At 40.7% G+C, this 18,883-nt stretch overlaps 1 protein-coding gene across 7 annotated transcripts in view; it reads left to right on the top strand.

Moving 5' to 3' along the window:
- The window catches only part of FYCO1 (FYVE and coiled-coil domain autophagy adaptor 1), a 46,862-nt gene that overhangs the window by 12,916 nt on the left and 15,063 nt on the right, over positions 1-18,883 (top strand). For 5 of the 7 annotated variants that reach the window (XM_050312381.1, XM_050312390.1, XM_050312397.1 and 2 more), the window contains exons 5-14: positions 2,853-2,959; positions 3,832-3,975; positions 4,715-4,808; positions 5,218-7,848; positions 8,760-8,852; positions 9,849-9,967; positions 10,881-11,048; positions 11,460-11,609; positions 13,069-13,274; positions 13,621-13,765. In XM_050312381.1, the coding sequence (XP_050168338.1) occupies positions 2,853-2,959; positions 3,832-3,975; positions 4,715-4,808; positions 5,218-7,848; positions 8,760-8,852; positions 9,849-9,967; positions 10,881-11,048; positions 11,460-11,609; positions 13,069-13,274; positions 13,621-13,765 (3,857 nt within the window). Of the gene's footprint in view, positions 1-2,852; positions 2,960-3,831; positions 3,976-4,714; positions 4,809-5,217; positions 7,849-8,759; positions 8,853-9,848; positions 9,968-10,880; positions 11,049-11,459; positions 11,610-13,068; positions 13,275-13,620; positions 13,766-14,000; positions 14,386-18,883 lie in introns of those variants that run through there. The other 2 variants (XM_050312416.1, XM_050312424.1) reach the window with 2 other exon arrangements.

Below are 18,883 nucleotides of genomic sequence, written 5' to 3'. Positions count from 1 at the left end.
TGTCCTGATGCTCGGTGCCGTTATCTGTGAGCAGGGCTAACTTGTATTGACAAGTTACTATTTACAGCAGATTTCCCTATTCTCTTAGCAATTTCTCCACAGCAGCTCTAGATAATGTTGTTTTGATCCATCTGAAAAAGAACCATGATGCTGTAGTAGAGGCAGGCCCTGAGTTCTCTACCCTGCTTTCTTCTCCCTGCAACTTCAGAAGTGTTGAATTTTGCAGTTCCGAGGTGAACAATCCAAGGGAGGGCTCCAGTTTGTTTTACCACTGTGAAGGAAAAGAGGGACGAGACATGGAAATTTGATTTGAATATCCCATTACTTCCAGGAAGACTGGTGAAGTAAGGACAGTAACTGCTGCTGCAGGAAAGATCCTCTGACTATAGATAGTGTCCCCTAAATTCTTGGTAGCATTAGACAATCTGTTTTCTCCACAAAGGTGATTGTGCCATAGTCTTCCACAGTCTGTTGCCTGTGTTATCACCTGCATATTACCACATGTAAAGACTGCTCGCTTTTTCCTCCTTCAGTAGCTCTGGCTGCTTGATTGTTAGCACAGTATCAGAAGTTATTGTTTGGAAGTAGGATATTTTCTATTTCAGATTATGTGCAATAATAGAAATTAGCTTGTGGAAGACTTCTTTTAATTTTAGCTTTATTAACTTGTGGTTTAGGAGTATGGACACTTATAATAAGGATCAGTCAACCATTTCAAATAACTGAGTTGGCAGACTTGGGTCCATGACACAAAAACATGTTTGTTATTTCCCTTCATGACAGGTAAAAATCATCACTCAGTCTTTGAACCTGGCTGGATAGAATACAAAGGTTTCCAAATGTAATTTATTTGCTCACTGAACAAGAATTTGACTTTCAAAGGTGGAAGTGAACAAAAAGGAAAGAGCAATGGCAGTTAATTTTGGGAACAGTCAAACATTTAACAGCATAATGCCTCTCCTTCTGCTCTACCTTTAGTACTTCTAATATTAGGGTGCATGATATGCTAGAGAGGTGGAGAAAGAAGGCAAATGAGAATACCCTGGAAACTGTTATCTGTTAATTACAGAGGGCTTTATTCTTTATGGCAGTAGGTGAACAGTGAGTTCTGGTCATTCCCCTTTTCCTTTCAAGAGGTGATTACACTGAATGCACATCTTTCCAAATCTTGACAGCCATACATTGCACCTTAGTTACAGTGTTTGCTGTCTACACCAAGTCAGATGCTGCCTGCCTCCTAGATTGCTGGTAGGGCTCTAGCAGGTGGTTGGCATGGTTTTTCTTCCTAGTCAAATAGCCTTTGGCTATCTGTAGCTGCATATGCATTTTCCTCTACTCCTTATCAGGTACATGCATTTGTTCTGGTATCTCCATGCTTAAAAAAAGGCTTTGCAATTTTAATTGATAAACCAATGGGAGGAAGGATAGGATTAATTCTTTGTCTTCCAGTGGGTTTTTTGTCTGACAGTATCCACTAAATATGCCTAGTTAGGAAAAAATGCTTGTAAGCTTCTGTGCACAGGGTGGGCATAGCATCTCCCTGAAGAAACTTTCAGCGATCTCCAAGGTGAATGAAGATGAAAACCAGTTGGAAATTTAAATTTGCTCTTTCTAGGGTACTTAGTGTTTGGGGACCATGGTATTTTGCACTTCCTGTCCTATAGAATTCAAAGCAAAAAGCATGAAAAACTGTTGCTTTCTTTGCTCCACATTTCATTTATGTTCCTTTTATAAAGAACGTTTTTGTATGTAGTGGATTACTGAGCTAAATGAGGAACCTGTGTCTTACTTTAGAGCATAAGCCCAGTAACAGCAAAAACAGGGAAGCTGAATGTTTCACATATTGCTCTCACTTCACCACAGTGGAATACTGATCAGAAGGAGAGGAAGCTTGTATGGCCTTTGAGCCTTCTTTTACACTAACTTTTCAAGTGAAGTTTACAGTAACCTACCAACTTGTGCCTCAACCCCTCTGATATTTGTCTTGGCTTCTATTTTAAATAATTTATTTGCATTGTTAGTTGGATGAGTAGTTTGGTGAGAAATTCTTTCATCACATTCCATTTCCTTTCCTAAACTGGTTACTGATTTTGATGGAAAGAGAAAATGAAACACTGCTATTTGGAGTTTCAGCATTTTGCAGGACAGAAAATGGTTCAGATGTAAAAGACAAAACAAAATATCAATCCCCCAAGTTAACAGCTATAACAAAATTCAGTGCTGAGTTTTGTGATCCCCTTTATGTTGATTTAACAGCTGTCTTCCTAAAAAGATCCCTCAGTTTCAGTCATGCAGCTGCTCTTGGTCTGAAGTTAGAATTAGATTTTATTCAATGTAACAGCCAAGTATTAAGGAAGGCTTTTTACATCATCTGGGGTTACTGTGTCCATGGATATGTATATTTGTTTATGTGTACATCTTTGTTCTATGACTAGACCTGTCCTAAAGCTCTTTCAGCTGTGGCCATACACATCCTAAGTATCATTAAGCAGCCACTTCTGGCTTTGCTGGGCATATTGAGGTTTTGCCTTATATTGGGAATTGTCCTTAGCGTAGTCTGTACTCAAGTATTCCATATATTAGATGATTCATTGGTCCTGTGATGCCTTTTTTAGTATTATAAAGTGGACAACAGCCAGCTGTAGAAAGAAATTCGTCCTTCGTCCAGTGACAGACATGGGAGAAGGTGTCTGTCAGTGGCAGTTCTTACTGCTTTCCTTGACTGCTTTTTCCTTTATGGTGGCTTATTGTGAGGGTTTTTTTACAATGCTGTGTAGACTGTTCTGTCCGTGTTTCTACAGGATTACAAATGATATTTAGAATTTTCTTTTCTTTTGGTTTCTCCCTTCCAGCTACGAACATCCCTTGGAAAAGGAAGAGCATTTCTTCGTTACTCCCTGGTTCACCAAAGACTCGCAGACACCTTGCAGCAATGTTTTATGAACACCAAGGTGACCAGGTGAATAGCAAAGTACCTTGATAACTGGGTGTTTGCTCGGTATGATTTAGCAACATCACCTAGTAGCTATTGAAAGAAGTTGAAACCCTTCCAAATGGTTGGCTTAGACAGGTGGTAATAGGATATGAAGGTTAAGAGACCTTTTGGCCTAGGTCACTGGTTCGTATCTATCTTGGGCTTGTAAAGATTGAAAGTTATTACAGCTAAATGTGTGTGGAGTGGGTGGTACTGGTGCTTCCATTCGTCGGTGTCGAAGGTGATGTTTTCATAAGTATGGAAGATCCTGGGTTTGATCAGCTGCACATCATGGGGAAGGATTAATTTGGATGTGTTGCACAAAGCCCCAGAATGCATTTCCATTTCTCTGGATTGTCATACAGAGGAACAACTTGCCTCTGTCCAGGGAACACCAAAGGTAGCTTGTAGTTGTTTGGAGGGACACTGCTAGGGCATTTAGAAAAAGCCAACTATTTTCACAGTGTATTTAACTCTGGATACTGCTTTCTGTCCCTCATTTTTGATGTATTAGGTGAGTGCTTTAGGTATTTACCCTGTGATTTTCCAGTGTGTAGCAAATATGTTGCATTATCAGTGATTTGCCCAAGCACTAGAGGAAAAAGTCTTTTGTGCAGGGGCTCCTCTAAAAATATTTATGTGGAATTAATTAAAGTTGGTTAGTTTCATTTACATCAAAGGGATGGGATGCAGTTTGGTGGATCTAGTTGCTTTCAGTTTGTGTTTAGAATAGTGTATCTTAATTTTTCTGGAGTGAAGTAAATAATGATGTTGTTGAGTTTTTTTGCAAGAGAAACTACTGCTTCTCCTTTGCTTATGAATAAGTATTTCTTCTTTTTTGTTTGTTTATTTTCAAGTGACTGGTACTATGCAAGAAGTCCATTTTTGAATTCCAAAATGAGTTCTGACATTGTGGGTCAGCTCTATGAGCTCACTGATGTTCAGTTTGACTTGGCATCAAGAGGCTACGATTTAGATGCAGCTTGGCCAGCATTTGCCAGGTAAGATGGAACCACTTTGTCATTTTGTATTTACAGGGCCATAAACCACCTGCCTGTTAAAGAACCTGTAAAAGTTTATGCTTTTGAAGGTAGCAGTAATTGTGTTAGAACAGGTATATACTTTTCCCATGTAATTATTCTATAAACAAATTGGCCTGTTTTTCCTTCTAGTATACTGTGTCCCAGCAATCAGAGATGATGCTCTGTAATACAGTACTTTCACTAACTGCAGTTTAAGTCCAAATCCCAAACTGTTCTCATCTATACAGGCACAAGAAGAAACATTCTTGGCTTCTGTTTTAAGAACTGAGATGTAGTGGGTGGACAGGCAAGCAGTGTGCTTCACTTGCAGTAATGGTGATCCCACTAGACTTGAGGAATAACAAAAACTACTAGATCTGGTCCAGATCCATTTTTATCCGTGAGAATTTTCTAGGGCCACTTGCTGCCACCACCTGGTTGAGCTGCTACCACACAGCAATACAATTCCTTAGAGTAAGACTACATTGATTCTTCTGGATGTGGGAAGTCATGGCTACCAGCCCCATAATCTTTTGTAGGTGCCTTCAATATCCTTATTTTATTTTTCATCAACTTCAGTGGTTGTTGCCCAAGGCAGCAGTTGCAGTTAGTCTTTTTGCATGTGGTAGATACCGGTAGACAAGTCTTACATATGGGAGTAGAAAGACATGTATATATGTGCTTAGAGTTATATATTGTTTCTCTGTGTGATCAACAGAAGGACACTGTCCTCACTTGGATCTTCAGCATATTTATGGAAGCCACCAAGTCGCAGTTCCAGCATGAGCAGTTTAGTGAGCAACTATTTGCAGGTAAGCAGATTGCAAATAAATATTTATGTGACATGGCAGATCTTTAGTTGGCATAGTTCCAGAGAACTTTCTAGTTTTATCGTGGTTATGACTTTTATAATGCTATACTACAACAACTGTTCTTAATTAAAAGTAAAGGGAATTATCTGGTAGCTGAATCAACTGAACATGCAAATCTTGTAGAGGAAAAAAAGTATATTCAGAAGACTGCCTACAGATAGGTATGATTTCATTTATCTTCTGGGAAAACAAGTCCCATTTCCTGTAAGTAGATATCTTGTAGTGCTGTGAATACAACGTGAATGTCACTGTATGTTAGGAATCTGAATTTGCTCTCATTTGAGCACACCATTTATATACATGTTTAATACTACTTAGACCTTCTGGTTTTCCCTCTCTGTTCATTTAGGCCCAGGAGTTTCCCTCCAGCCCTGATGTAAATAGCTCACTAAATGCTGAACACCTTGAGGGCTATGAAGAGATGCGTTTAGAACTTGACCAGGCTGAGCTGAGACAGAGGGAACTTCAAGATCGTATTCACCAGCTAGAAATGGAAAACCAGGAGCTCCAGGCAGCTGTCAGCCTTCAAAAAGAGCAAGTACAGGTAGAAAAGGAGAAGAACAATAACTACAGTGAGGAGAACTCCCGGCTGACAAAGATGATCACAGAGTTACAAAAGCAGTGTGAGGTCTCACACTCCACTCAGAGCACTGTCCATGACCTGCAGAAGTGCCTACAGTCATTGGAATTAAATGCAGTGGAGCAGCAGAAAGAATATTCAACAAAAGTGGAGCAGCTGTTGACCAGCAAGGAAGACTGTGCCTCGAAACTGCAGGTTTTGAATCAGGAGCTGGAGACCTCAAGGGCTTTGGTTGCTGTGAATAATCTTTGCATCGATGAGCTCAAAGCCAAGCTGAGTTCTTCAGAACAGAAGAATCTCAGCCTCCTTGCGAAAGTTGATGCTGCCTTGGACGAGAAGGGACAGCAAGCCACAGCCCAGTGTGACTCTGCCCTACAAATACGGGCACTGTTGGAGAAGCTTCAGGAGATGGAAAAGGAAAAGGCAGATATGCAAAGACTAAATGATGAACGTGCGTCTCAGCTGAAAGCAGCAAAGGAGGAGCTGCGGCTGAAAGAACAGGCACAGAAGGAACTGGAATCCAGATACAATCGCCTCACTGCTGACTCCAAAGAAGAGAGTGAAAAGCTGATTGGGAGCCTGGAAACTATGACAAAGAAAAAGGATGCACTTCAGAAGGCCCTGACTCTGAAAGGAAAGGAGATGGCTGAGCTCCAGACCCAGGTAATGGGGTCGCTGGCTCAGGTGGGGTCACTGGAAAAAAGTCTTGAGGAAGCCAGGAAAGAAAAGGAGAAACTTGAGGAGGAATATGGTAGGAGGGAAGGAGCACTGAAGCAGGAAGCCCAGTCACAAGCAGAGCAACTTGAACTACAGGAGGGTCACTTAACAAAGGTGAGTCAGACTGTGTGTAGCCTTGAGGAGCAAAACCGGAAACTCATGTCTGAGAAAGAGCATCTCGGGCAGAAAGTCAAGGAGCTGGAGGAGCAGATGGAGCTGCGAAACTCTGCAGTGAGCGAATTGGATGAGGAGAGCAGGAAGCTGAAAGCAGAGAATGTGAATTTGCAGCAGTCCAAGAACAAGATGGAAGTGAAGCTGAAAAATCTGGAAGCTTCTAAAGCTTCCCTGGAAGCTGAGGTAGCCAGGCTGAGAGCCTCTGAGAAACAACTTCAGAGTGAGATAGATGATGCCCTGGTGTCAGTTGATGAAAAAGAGAGAAAGCTCCGGGGTGAGAACAAACAGCTGGATGAAGACTTGCAGAATGCCAGGAGGCAAAGCCAAGTTCTTGAGGAGAGGTTGGAGGCTCTTCACTCAGAATATGAAGAACTAAGGCAAAGAGAGGAGACCACCAAGGAGTCTTATGCCTCACTTGAAGGACAGCTAAAGAGTGCCAAACAGCATAGTTTACAAATGGAAAAAAGCTTGGGCACCTTGAAGGAAAGCAAAGAGTGTCTCCAGTCACAGCTCACAGAGAAGGAAGTAGAACTGCAAGGCATGGAGAGCCAGTGTGAGCAGCTGAGAGCAGAAGCTGAAAGACACAGAAAGAAAGCAGAGACTCTTGAGGCAGAAAAGCTCAGTGTTGAAAAGACATGCCTTCATCAGACAAAGCTTATAGAATCCCTCACATCAGAAAAAGAATCGGTGGAAAAACAGCAACTACAGCTGGCAGCTTCCCTGGAGAAGGAGGCAAAAGAGCTGGCCTTCAGACTGACCATGAGCGAAGAGCAGTTGGAGGTCAATCGAGGTGAAGTGTCTAGGCTGCAAGCAGAAGTCCTCGACCTGCGAGTCAAGCTTCAGCAGACCACTGATGAGAGAGAGAGGATGAGAGGTGAGCTGGCAGTCACTGCGACTGCCTTGAGTGAGCAGAAGGTGCTTGTCCAGCAGCTGAAAGAGCAGAATGAGTCTCTCAACAGAAACCACGTGCAAGAACTGGTACAATGTAAAGAAAGGGAAGAAGTGCTGAAAAAAGAGCAGGAGACAACAGCCCTTCAAAATGCTGAGCTGGAAAATAATTTGCTGAATGTGAAGGAAGAGCTATCCAAGGTTAAGCAGTACTTGGAAAATGCTAGAATGGAAAACGAAGAAAACAAAGATCTCCTCCACAGGACTAACACAGATATGGCTGAACTTGGTATTCAGATTTGTGGCTTGTCCTCTGAAAAGATGGATGCAGAAGAGCAGTTAGCCCAGGCCAGAGAAAGGCTCAAAGAACTGGAAGAAGAGGCAGCAGAGCAACAGAAGAAGCTGAAGCTTGACATCTCTAATCTCAAAGAGGAGAACAGGAGCCTGCAAGAGAAATTAGAGGAGGCTCAAATATGTGCCGCAGCTGTCCCAAATCTGCAATTGCAGCTGGAGACAGCAAAGAAACAGGCACAGAGCTTCCAAGAGACCAGCCAAGAAGAACTGTCTGCAATAAAATTTCAAATGAGCGCAGAGATTCTAAATTATCAGACAAAATTCAAGGTAAATTAATGTAATTATTATAGCTGAGGGAGCTGCTTTACCATCTGCTACAGCAATTACTGCATGAAATCCTAAGGTTTGTGTGGGTCAGGCTCTGAGACTAGCACACAACTAACCTTAGCCTGGGAATCTGAAAATGTCTCTACACTCATGACCTAGGCCTGTCTGAGATAAAATACCTCTTCAGAGTGTTATGGACATGTGCAGTGTGGCCATCCAAGCCCAGTGGAGAAGCCATCCACTCCTTGAGAGGGTGATGATTTCTTATGTTGGCACTGAAGGTGGCATCTGCTGTAACTATTCCCTCTGGTTACAGCTGTGGTTGTTCTCTTTTTTGGTAGGAACATTGCGAGACCTGTTCCTCACACCTGTAAGACTGCTTCTCCTTAGAGCTGATTCTGATGAAAGCAGACTTAAACTGAAACCATATGCTTTTGCAGTTAATTCCCTTTCGTATTTTTGCTTTCAGCTGCTCAAGGTAGCAACTGAGAAGATCAAAGTTTTGCTTCCAGAAAATCTTGAGTCAGCCCTGATTATGTGAAACAGCACACCTAAAGGCTGAAGATTTTATTGTGGGTTTTTTGCCATTCTGAGATAACATCTCAGACCACTATCAGACTGGTGGTTTGATCAGAGGCTTATGCCATTGCATGTGTTTGACCTTCTTTTCGTTCAGAATTGTAATAACCTATGGAATTTAGCAGTAAAACACAGCTAGTGCCACCACAGAGGGAGTTTCCTTGATTCCAAGAGCTGAGTGTCCTTTTAGCTGTCGTTCATAAGCCTGACAGTGGTGCTGCGTTTATCACACGCATGGCACTAAGAGCACTCATGATTCACAGCTGGGAACTTTGTAAATGAAGGGGTGGCCGCTAGAGGATTTCTAACTCCTGGCTCAATCTCTCTGCTAGGCAGTCAGTGAGGAGTGTGGGAAAGTGAGAGAGCAACTTGAGGAGCAGAAGCGACAACAGCATGCTGCGGAGGAAGAGATTACCGAGTTACAAGTAGGTGCTTGATCTGATTTAAAACCAGAGGCGTTTGTGTCAGCAGGCATTATTGTTAAAGCTGAGAAGGCAAGCAGTGTTTCTGATGACTGGCTGTGAGTCTGAGAATGCCCTTCAATAAATACACTGTGCTGCAGGCAAGAAAACTCAGCAGCTGACAGCCACCAAAGCAGAGATTATGAAAAGCACAACTTCACTTGGGATTTGTTCTGTTTTGAAAGCTAGCCAGGTTTTCTGTAAGACCTGGCTATGTGTTCTCTTCTTAAATGGGTGTGCAGGTTCAAAATGTGTCTTTCTTGGGCCCTGCATGCCCATTGTGCAGTTACATGTCTGGATCCTTCTGAATAACCCAGCCAGAAAAATATAGAATTTTTGCAATGAATTTATCAAACAGTTGAGTTAGGAGGGTCGTACTGCATTGTAAGGAATCCAGAAACAAGGAAGTTAAGGTTACTGACCGTGGCCCTGCCTGTTAGCAAATATACACACACCTTTACATGCAGTTGGATATGTTCCTTGAGGACTCCAAGTTTGGCATACTTGGAAACTCTGGAGAGGCTAGCTGTGAAAGAAGTTGGTTTTGTTGTCCATTGTTCTTCATATTCCATATAGCTTTAATAAACAACATTTTTCTCCTACTTATTTTTTTACTTTTGAATTTTTTAGGTGGTGAAAAAGCTTTCAGGGTGTATTCTTTTGCCATTTATCTTTGAGAGATTTTTCTTGATAAAGAGCCAAAAGCTCAACTGACATGGACTAACAACAATTACAGGCTTAATGCTCTCTTAGTGTACAGTTTATCTCTTATTCAGTGTGACAGAAGTAATCAGTCACTAGTACACAACTAATTACTGCCTGCTTATACAATAATATCTTAATTGGTCGTGTGGCTGTAACTGATTCTTCTGAAACATTGGTAGCTGTCCTGGTAATTGTCCTATGCACGGTAAAGTGTTACTTTTACGTGTAAGGAAATACAATAATTTATTTTACTAGGCTGCAAACACGAGTTTGTCCAGAAAGCTGGATGAAGCAAGAGAGCAGCTGTCTGAATCAGAATCTGCTCGGCTGCAGAAGGAAGAGGAGGTGACATCTCTTAGAGAACTCTTGGAAAGGTGAGAGTTTGGGTTCTTTACACAAGCCGTTAATTGTAAGCCCAGCAAGGGAACAACAACCAAAATATAATGAAAATCGCTGGGGTTTATGAAGTACCATGTGCCACAGGGTTTATACAGGGCAAATAGTGCATGGGCACTGACATGCAATATCAGATTGATGCTTCAGGATAAGAGATAAATTACGCAGCACACGTGAATGAGCTGTTTAGATTTTATTGTATTGTTAGCTGAGGACTTAAATTTATTGTATGTCTTCTTTCATGAAACTTAAAGATGTTTTTATAACCTCCTTTTACCTTATAGGTTAAGCACAAAATTAAAACAATATTGGAGGGAGTTGTAAAGAATGGAAAATTTAAGGTTTTGGGCTGTTTGTTTTCTCTCTCCTCTCCATGAGCTTCAGGGAATCAGCAAGAATTATTTGAATGGGACCACATCCTTCTTGTCTTTGCCAGGTTTCTTATCAGCTTTAATTATCTAACTCAGACTGTGTTTTCAAGGTCTGTAATGTGGGCCTGTGTGGTGTGGATAATCTGGCAGTCAGAAATAGAACTTTGAGGCGTGGAATCACACAGAGTCTGATGGTTTAACGAAAGCCTATGTATTTTTATGTTTTTGCTGATATCGTCTGTTTTATTCCTAGTGTGGTAGCCTTCGTAAACTTTACTGTAAGCAGGCCATCCAAGAAACTGCTGGTTGCTGACTGTGTTCACTAGATGGTGGATCTATGTGCATTTTCAGTGATGCAGAAAACTGGAGAGATTCTGTTGAGCTCTTAAAAATATGCACACTGAGAACAATTTCACTGAAACTACCTGTTTATCAGGGTAGAGGAGCCCTTTCTTCCATGGGGAAGATTTAAATGCACATGAGCTAAAAATGATTCTTAATTACCTTTATATTTGATCAGGATCCAAAAAGAAGCTGATGAAGCAAAAGAGAAGATCCTGGATTACACTGAGAAGCTCAGCAAGGTGGCAGCAGACAAAGATAGCAGTGACCAGAAGTTATTTGCTGAACTGGATGACCTGACAAGAACAAAACACTTCCTTGAAGAGCGTTTGATAGAACTTATCAGGTTGGCATCAAAACAAACAGCAAGCAGAAATTAAAATCCTAGATTAGGATGTTGAGGGATACTGCCTAGGTGGTCCAGTCTTGTATTCCTGAATTAAAGATGCAAGTAATGGTCAAATTCATCAGCAGCTGAAATTTTGCATTTCCATAATACAGTAAAAAAATGTAACACTGAATGTTATCTCAATTTGCTGTCTGTTTTGCAAAAATATATAGTTCTCCACATGGCATATGGTTTTCTCCCTGTCTTTCCCGAAGCTTCAGGTGGTTTCTTTTAATCTATCTTTATTTCTGAAAGCCTCCTCAGAAGTTTAGAGCGAAGCAATTTTTACAGTGAAGCTTTCACCAGCATTCGAGTTGAGGTTAGTTAACAGTAAACCAGCACTGATAACTTTTAACTGTGTCTCTGCAGAGATAAGGATGCTTTGTGGCAAAAGTCTGATGCTCTGGAGTTCCAGCAGAAGCTCAGTGCAGAGCAGAGGTGGCAGGGGGACACAGAAGTGAATCACTGTCTGGACTGCCAGAGAGTGTTCTCATGGATGGTGCGCCGACACCACTGCAGGTCAGTTTGTTGAACTGTACTGCAGTGTTCAAAAGCAAAATTCGGTATGATCGTCTACATGGATGAAACAATTCTTAATGTTTGCAATTCAGTGATCAGAATCATTGATCCATGACATTGCAGAGGCTGAAAGAACACACGAGCTTAGAAGGGGGTAAGAGACATTAATGGAAAGGTCCCTTGACATGTATTAAGGCAAAGATCTGGATGCAACTCTGACCTGGGGAGTCTGTTAGTATCTCATTTCTGGAAACAAAGATAATCACACCCTATCTGGTGTGTTTCTTTGAAGGACTGTGCACTTGTCTCTTCATGCTCTAAACAATATTCACTAGGAGGGTTTTGCTATTGTGAGGTAAGTATTCCAGAACAAATTCCAACCTGCTGTGCAATTATAAATTTTTTTACTTACACTAGATATGTTCAGAGGTAATTACCAATTGCAGAGTAATCTTTTTTTAAAAAGTTGATATTAAATTATTTCCTCTAGTATTATTTATCTGATCTAGATTTATTAAAATATATTTAAGTGGATACATTTTAGGGTTCCAGTAATATGTTTGGTTTGGCTCTTCACTGTTCCTTATCCTCATGACCTGGTTTGTCATGTGAGGAAAGAAGTACTGGGACTGTTTCAACTGCATATAAACATTAACAGCCTTCCATGGGGATTAGTGAAAAATGAAACCATTTTAGGTAAAAACTTCCAAATTACTCATTTCTACTAAAGTCTGTGAAAGGTATTTGTGTTTTCCCCTACTAATGATTTAAATGATTATGAAAAACAAAACCATTAAAACTTCATGAGTAGCAGTCATCCCTGCTGGGTGCTTTTCTTCATGAAAATCTTAATATGCTCATTAAAAAATATTTAATTGAAGTCTCTCAGTTTAATACTGAGAGACTTCAGAGTGGAGAGTGCAGGAGGGATGAATGTACATATATGTGTCCAATACTGTTTTTTCTTTCTTGTCTGCAGGGGAGAGGGGTCATTACGAAGCAGAGACATATAGATGTGTTCTTACAAACCTTACAATCAAGTAGAGTTTTGCTGTACCTCAGTATGAGATTTGGCCTGTGTAATATTATTAAGCATATTTCCTTCCTATGTACTTAGTATAAATATTATTTATTTGTATTGTATGTTTATGTGCATTTGGTTGTTTTATGTCTTTAAATGTATTTTTATTTCTTTTTTAGTATTTTTAGTTTTTTTCTGTTTTCTCTGTTTATTAAGGTAGCAAAGTGTGAATGTGAATTTCTGTCCTGTGCTTGTCAAGAAAACTTGTTTCACTTCAGAAAGGAGCACAGTCGGTATAATGAGTTCTGCCATGGATGTAGCTTTCACTCTTTTGCAGAAAACAAGAATGTTCTGACAAAGCCCCAGACTCTGTCACGTAGATATGTTTCAGCTGTATGTGGTGCTTTTCTAACACCTTTGGTTTTGAATCATTTCTAGAATGTGTGGTCGCATTTTCTGCTACTACTGCTGCAACAACTACATGGTGACAAAACCTGGTGGAAAAAAGGAGCGTTGCTGCAAAGCTTGCTTCAGTAAGCCTAGAGTCATCGTGGACAATACAGATGACTCTGGATCCAGTGCCAACCAGGAAGGATCACCAGCTTCACTGGAATCGCCTGTGTCACCATCTGAGAGGACTTTTGGTTAGTTTATTGTATGTATGCTGTGGAGAAATAAGTAGGGTTCTTTGACAGTCTCCAAGAAACCACAAGGTCACCTCCTGCTCCAACAACCTGCAGGAGGTCATGGAGTGTTTTCAGGGTGGGACTGATCACATCTTTGATTTTGATTATTATTGACAGAAATGTGTACGTATATTAAATAAGTGTCAGTCAGCCTGTGGTTTTATAGTAGTTCTGGTAGTTACTTAATGCTTCTGTAAAGGTAAAAGAATGGCCCAGTCCTCCCCCTTAAGGGTTTTGATTGTTTATTTTCCAGACAACCAGCTAATACTGTTTATGTTTATTTTCATGTCCTTTTATGGCACAGTTGCAAGTGAAGCCTCTAAACCACCAGATGATGCAGCATTTGATATAATCACTGATGAGGAGCTGTGCCAAGTACAGGAAACAGACTCTCTCCACAATGAAAGTCAGATGGAAAGAGTGTCTCTGGATCAAAGCATGACAGATTTGTGAGTAAACACTGGTTCATGGAGAGGGGACTCTTTTGGGTTTGCTTTAGAATGTTCTTTTTTTTTTCCCATTGAGTGAGAGTAGCTAACCTCTGCATAAAGAGAAGACACCTCTGGTCTGAGGCCACATGTTCATTAGACTAACACAACATAATTTTGACCTATTTGCACAGTTAGCATCAAATCCAGTAAATATAAACAGTTCCATCCTCCCCCTCCACCCGTTTCTCCACAGCAGAGGGGAATAGTCCCAGCTCTGTGCTGTCATCAGGCCAACTGTCACCTCTAAAGCAGCATTCAGGCCAAGCTGGATCACTGGTCTCGCACACGACTTGTAATAGGAGCGAAGTGATACTGTCAGACTCACCACTGCATAATATCAACTGGACAAGGAGGTGGGGAAAAGCTGAGGAAAGAACTGCTCTTTTTATGACAGGCTTCATTGAACTAAATGTGAAAGAACTTGTCTGTGTCCATAGGATTCCTTTCTACCTTGAAGATGACAGCTCACAGAAAAGAAAAAGAACAATTGTGCAGCTAAATCTGGCACAAGTTTGTTCTTTCTTTCTTAAGAAAAGGAGAGTGGATGTAGATTTCAGTAATTTTTTTTTTTTACATCTATTTCTACATTGAATTAGCAATGAAGAGGATCTCATCTGAATATCTAAATACTTGGTTTGCAAATTATGTTGCAATATTATAGTGTAATGTATATTGAGGTTTATACAAAATATTGGTTTACTATTGTTCAAATATTTCAAGTATTTTACAAAATTTCTGTAAAATATATTGTCTTTTGAGAAGAAAAAATTTCATCTAAATTATGCATTTGCTCTACTTCTGTACAGAAAAATAAGCATGATAAATCTAATTGCTAAACTGAAAATAGCCACAGAGTAACCAGTCTGTTGCTGAGAAAGCAGACCTAGACTCTTTTGCCTTCAGTGGACCCATTTCTGATATAAACCACAGTGACTTGCAGTTTGTTTATTTGGTAAAAAATACTTTTCAAAATTCTATATTTTTGTTTCTTGGTAAATAACTTGCCTGTATTCTGCCTTTTTTGTATACTGTTGGCATTGACAGTATATTTCTGCTTGTGATGTGCTGGGCATACATGAATGAACTGAGCTCCACAATGCTCCTGTGAATTTAGTTTTGCCTTTGTTTGCAAAGGGGCAGTTTGTGGTGGTGGCTTTTGTAGGTTTGGTGTAATGTACTACTAATTTGAATTTGTGCTGTCTGCAGGGGGTATATCACAGGTGAGTCAGCTCTGGAGAAAACAACCAGAAGAAAAGAAATAAGTTGGGTCACCATTTGTTTCAGTTTGGGATTGATTTAGATTCGTCTTGTCTCAGAAAGTATTCAAGCTAGAAGGAAGGATTGCCACTAACAATGGAATACTATTCTTGATGAGTGCCCATGCAACAACCTACTTGCACCATGTAAACTTTTGCAGGTTGTCCATCTCCCCTTGTTCACATATTACAGGCAGGAGAGCCAGGAAATAGTGGTTTATCTTCTGCTGCTCTTGGTTATGAGTTTCATGAGCAGGTGGAGAGTCCTACTCTGGTCATACTTGGAGCTTGAGACATTCTTTGCAGAGAACACAAACCACACCTGCCCTTTCCCATGACACCTGTAAGGTCTCACTAGCCTGAACACTGGAGAGGAGAACGGCCTTCTTACACTGCAGATGACTTGATTATCTCATGTTGATTGTGTGGTTTTGTGTTATGGGAGATATCTAGAAACTGATAAATGAGTCAGATGGTGGTGTGGTGCCTGTGGTACGTGTTGAGAGAAAAACAGCAGAGCACAGTGTTGATTGTGACAGCACAGTTTTCTCACTTGTTTCTGTGGTGAGCATTGTACGTGTACCTAAAGCTTGAGTGTCGCTTAGCAAATGAGCAGATAATACAGCACAAAATGCTTTGGGGGTTTGAGAGTAAATGTGCCAGAGCCACTATACTGGAGAATGAGCAAAGATTCTGCTAACCCTCTGTTCTGTCTTTGACAGCAGCCCATGGCAGATGTACTAAAAAATTTCCCCCACTTCAGGGATCTGCAGTTCAGTTACTTTCTGAGTTTCATTGCTGCAGATTTCTTGGCTGTACTAGACTGAACACCTTGAACTTCATGTAGACCTATAGTCTTTATTGGTTTTTGAAAGTGTCCAGCTAAATGTGGCCTGATGGAAACTTTGGTTAGTCTCCACTGGCATTCCAATAATGTTCTCTTTGCATGAAATTGAATACTTTGAGCAGAATTTGCTTTGATATTGTGCCTGGGGAAGACACAAAGGATCCAATATTGTCCTTGCTAGATGCAGGTCTGAGGAATACGTACAAATAAGTAAGTTTTCAGGCCAGACTTCTTTGTTGAGTTTTGCCAGAGATGTGAAGTAACTGGTGCAGCTTTATAAATGACGGAGATGAGCAGCCAAGAGAGGAAAAGTCCAAATAGAAGAAAGGTCCAAATAGAAGAAAGGTCCAAATAGAAGACCTGTGACAGATACGTTCTGTTGACATAGTTTCTTGTGACCTTACTCTGGCTGACTAACAGTCACACTGACCATACCTATTCTAGGTGTGAGTCCTTTCTGGATTGGAAATACGAGTTTCTGCTCAAAGAAGTGAATTATCATAAAGGATATTCCTGTTTCTATTTGTCCCCACTTTTGGTGCCTACTGCTCTGTTACTTTATTTTTCACTTGTTTTCTTCACCTAGCCTGCCACTGTAGTTCTTTCCTTGAAGAGACACAAAGCAATTACAACAAAAATATTTCATAACAGCAAATTTTGAGAGTCTGCCTTTATTGGTACAGGTCAGTTAAGAATCAATTAAAACTCACCTTGGTCATGAACTGCACAGGTGCGTGATAAGATAGCTGATGTACCAGCATAACTCTGGCTGACCTTGAAGCGGCTCTTTCCTACAGGTTAGGATTAAACAGCAGTTGCTTCATTCTTTCAGGTCTGTTATGTGTGTTTGGAGCAACCTGATCAAAATCTTAATGTGAGAAGCTAAGTTGTGTAATTGTGGTAGATGCTGTAGATACTTCAAGGCTCACGGGTTTTCTTTTGAAGTGTCGTATTTTTAAACTCTTTTATTTCTAAAGCATTCACATTTGCAGATTATGTTCTAAAACAAAGGTCAGGGTAGTGTATAGCACTGGATCAAAGTCCTCAGGGTAAACCAGTGCACCGTGTTTCCACTTCTACATATCACAGACATTATTACATGCCTGCTATACACATTGCAGCAGCAGAACCAAGATCATAGACAGCAGAAGAGTAAAAAAAGAAGAAAAAAAAAAACCCACACCAAATTTGCCACTACCTTGGTACAGAAACAAAGGGTTTATTCACACCTTGGTAGTGGTAGAAAGAACATCTCAGCCTATCTGCACTGTGGTTGCTTTGTTTCGCATTCTTTTTTTCCTTAAAAAAGACTCGTAACACTCTTTGCTGACCCAGTTACAACTAACATGGCTGGGTGCCAGCGTAGCCAGAAGGGGAAACTGAATGTGGCAAAGCATTCACTGCCCTATGAAGAAGCAGCCAGGAAGGGTTGGGGACCGGAGCACCTCTTGTCACCCGCTTGCTGGCAATGCCTGCCTTGCTGTCTGTTGGGATAGCAGCTTTACTTGCCACACACATGTGAAAGCACAGCATGTTGCTTCCTGGTTTTATTTTAGGGATATTTCACTGTAGGAGAAACGAGAGATTGTGTAGTAAGGAAAGGATTGCCTAAGCAGCTGTTTTCTAAGGGGAAAAGGGACATGGACACAATGGTGCCATTAAGGGTCAGGTACCCACTGAGCTGCATTGCTCTGGTAGGAAGGACTGAGAGTTAATGAGGAGAAAAGGAATATCCAGAGTGAGTGTGATTGTTTAAAAATGGCTTGAAACAGTTTAAACTGGTATTTTAAAGATGTAATAATGCAAAGGACTTTCAGCCTTTGGGCCAGACCCAATCCTGCCTTCATCGCAAGCAGCCCACAGACTGGAAAGATGTCATGGAGCAAAGGATGTGTGGGAATGAGGATGTGACAGTTTGCATCTAAGGAAGCAGTGCATAGTGTTGGAGGCCACATGTGACATGATGTCCCTTGTGTTTACAAGGGGTCTGGTCAACAGGCACCATAAGCTCTGTTATCAGAAGTAAAATACAAAGCTGTGTAGGGGATGTTCAGACCTGATATTAGATGAAAGGCAGATGAAAATGCTGCTTTATTACAGAAACTTTAGATGAATACTAAAGGATTATGTGTAGAGAACTTCTCCTAAATGGGAAAAAAAAACCAAACAAACAACCACACAGGAAACCCAGCATGAAGATTGAAATGTATAATTGATTTTAATCCAGGGATTCTCATGAAATGAGCAATGAAAAGCTGAACTAGAATATGTAATATATTTGAAACAAAACTCATAAAAGCTTTTACTAACAAATAGCATTCATGAAAAACAGCATGCCAAAGATTTAGGAGTCAGGAAATTCAAGTTAGCTTTATGTTATGAAGCATGGGGTCTGCACAGCTAACTCAGGTAGCAGCTTTGACTGGAAAAGCAGGAGACACTGAATTATCATGATTAAGATAGGTTGGTCTAAAGTTGATCACAGTGTTTACCAATGGCATTGTATTTCCTCTTTCACTCAGGCTGCCTTTCTCAGTTTTTACAAACAAAGTGAAATGGAAACAGTGAAATAGTTGACAGATTTTCTAGGCAATTTTTGTAGCTTGTGGCATCTGCATTATTTGAAGAAGTAGGTTGAGAGTCTTCCTGTTCAGTGGTTTGCCATTGTTTAGCCATAACTTGTTGTTTGATACATAGAATCATAGAATCATAGAATAGATTGGGTTGGAAAAGACCTCCAAGATCATCAAGTCCAACCCCTAATCCAACTCTAATTACTATATCATGGCACTAAGGGCCATGTCCAATCTCTTTTTAAAAACCTCCAGGGATGGTGAATCCACCACCTCTCTGGGCAGGCTGTTCCAATGCCTGATCAGAGAGGGTCTCTGTAAAGAATTTCTTCCTAACATCTAACCTAAACTTCCCCTGGCAGAGCTTGAGCCCATGTCCCCTTGTCCTGTTGTTGGTTGC

The sequence above is a fragment of the Myiozetetes cayanensis genome, unplaced genomic scaffold, assembly GCF_022539395.1.
Source record: "Myiozetetes cayanensis isolate MyiCay16 unplaced genomic scaffold, myiCay2020 scf1, whole genome shotgun sequence".
In the NCBI taxonomy this organism is placed as follows: Eukaryota; Metazoa; Chordata; class Aves; order Passeriformes; family Tyrannidae; genus Myiozetetes; species Myiozetetes cayanensis.
The sequence above is the reverse complement of the archived record's forward strand: the minus strand, read 5'-3'. Positions and strand labels throughout refer to the sequence as shown.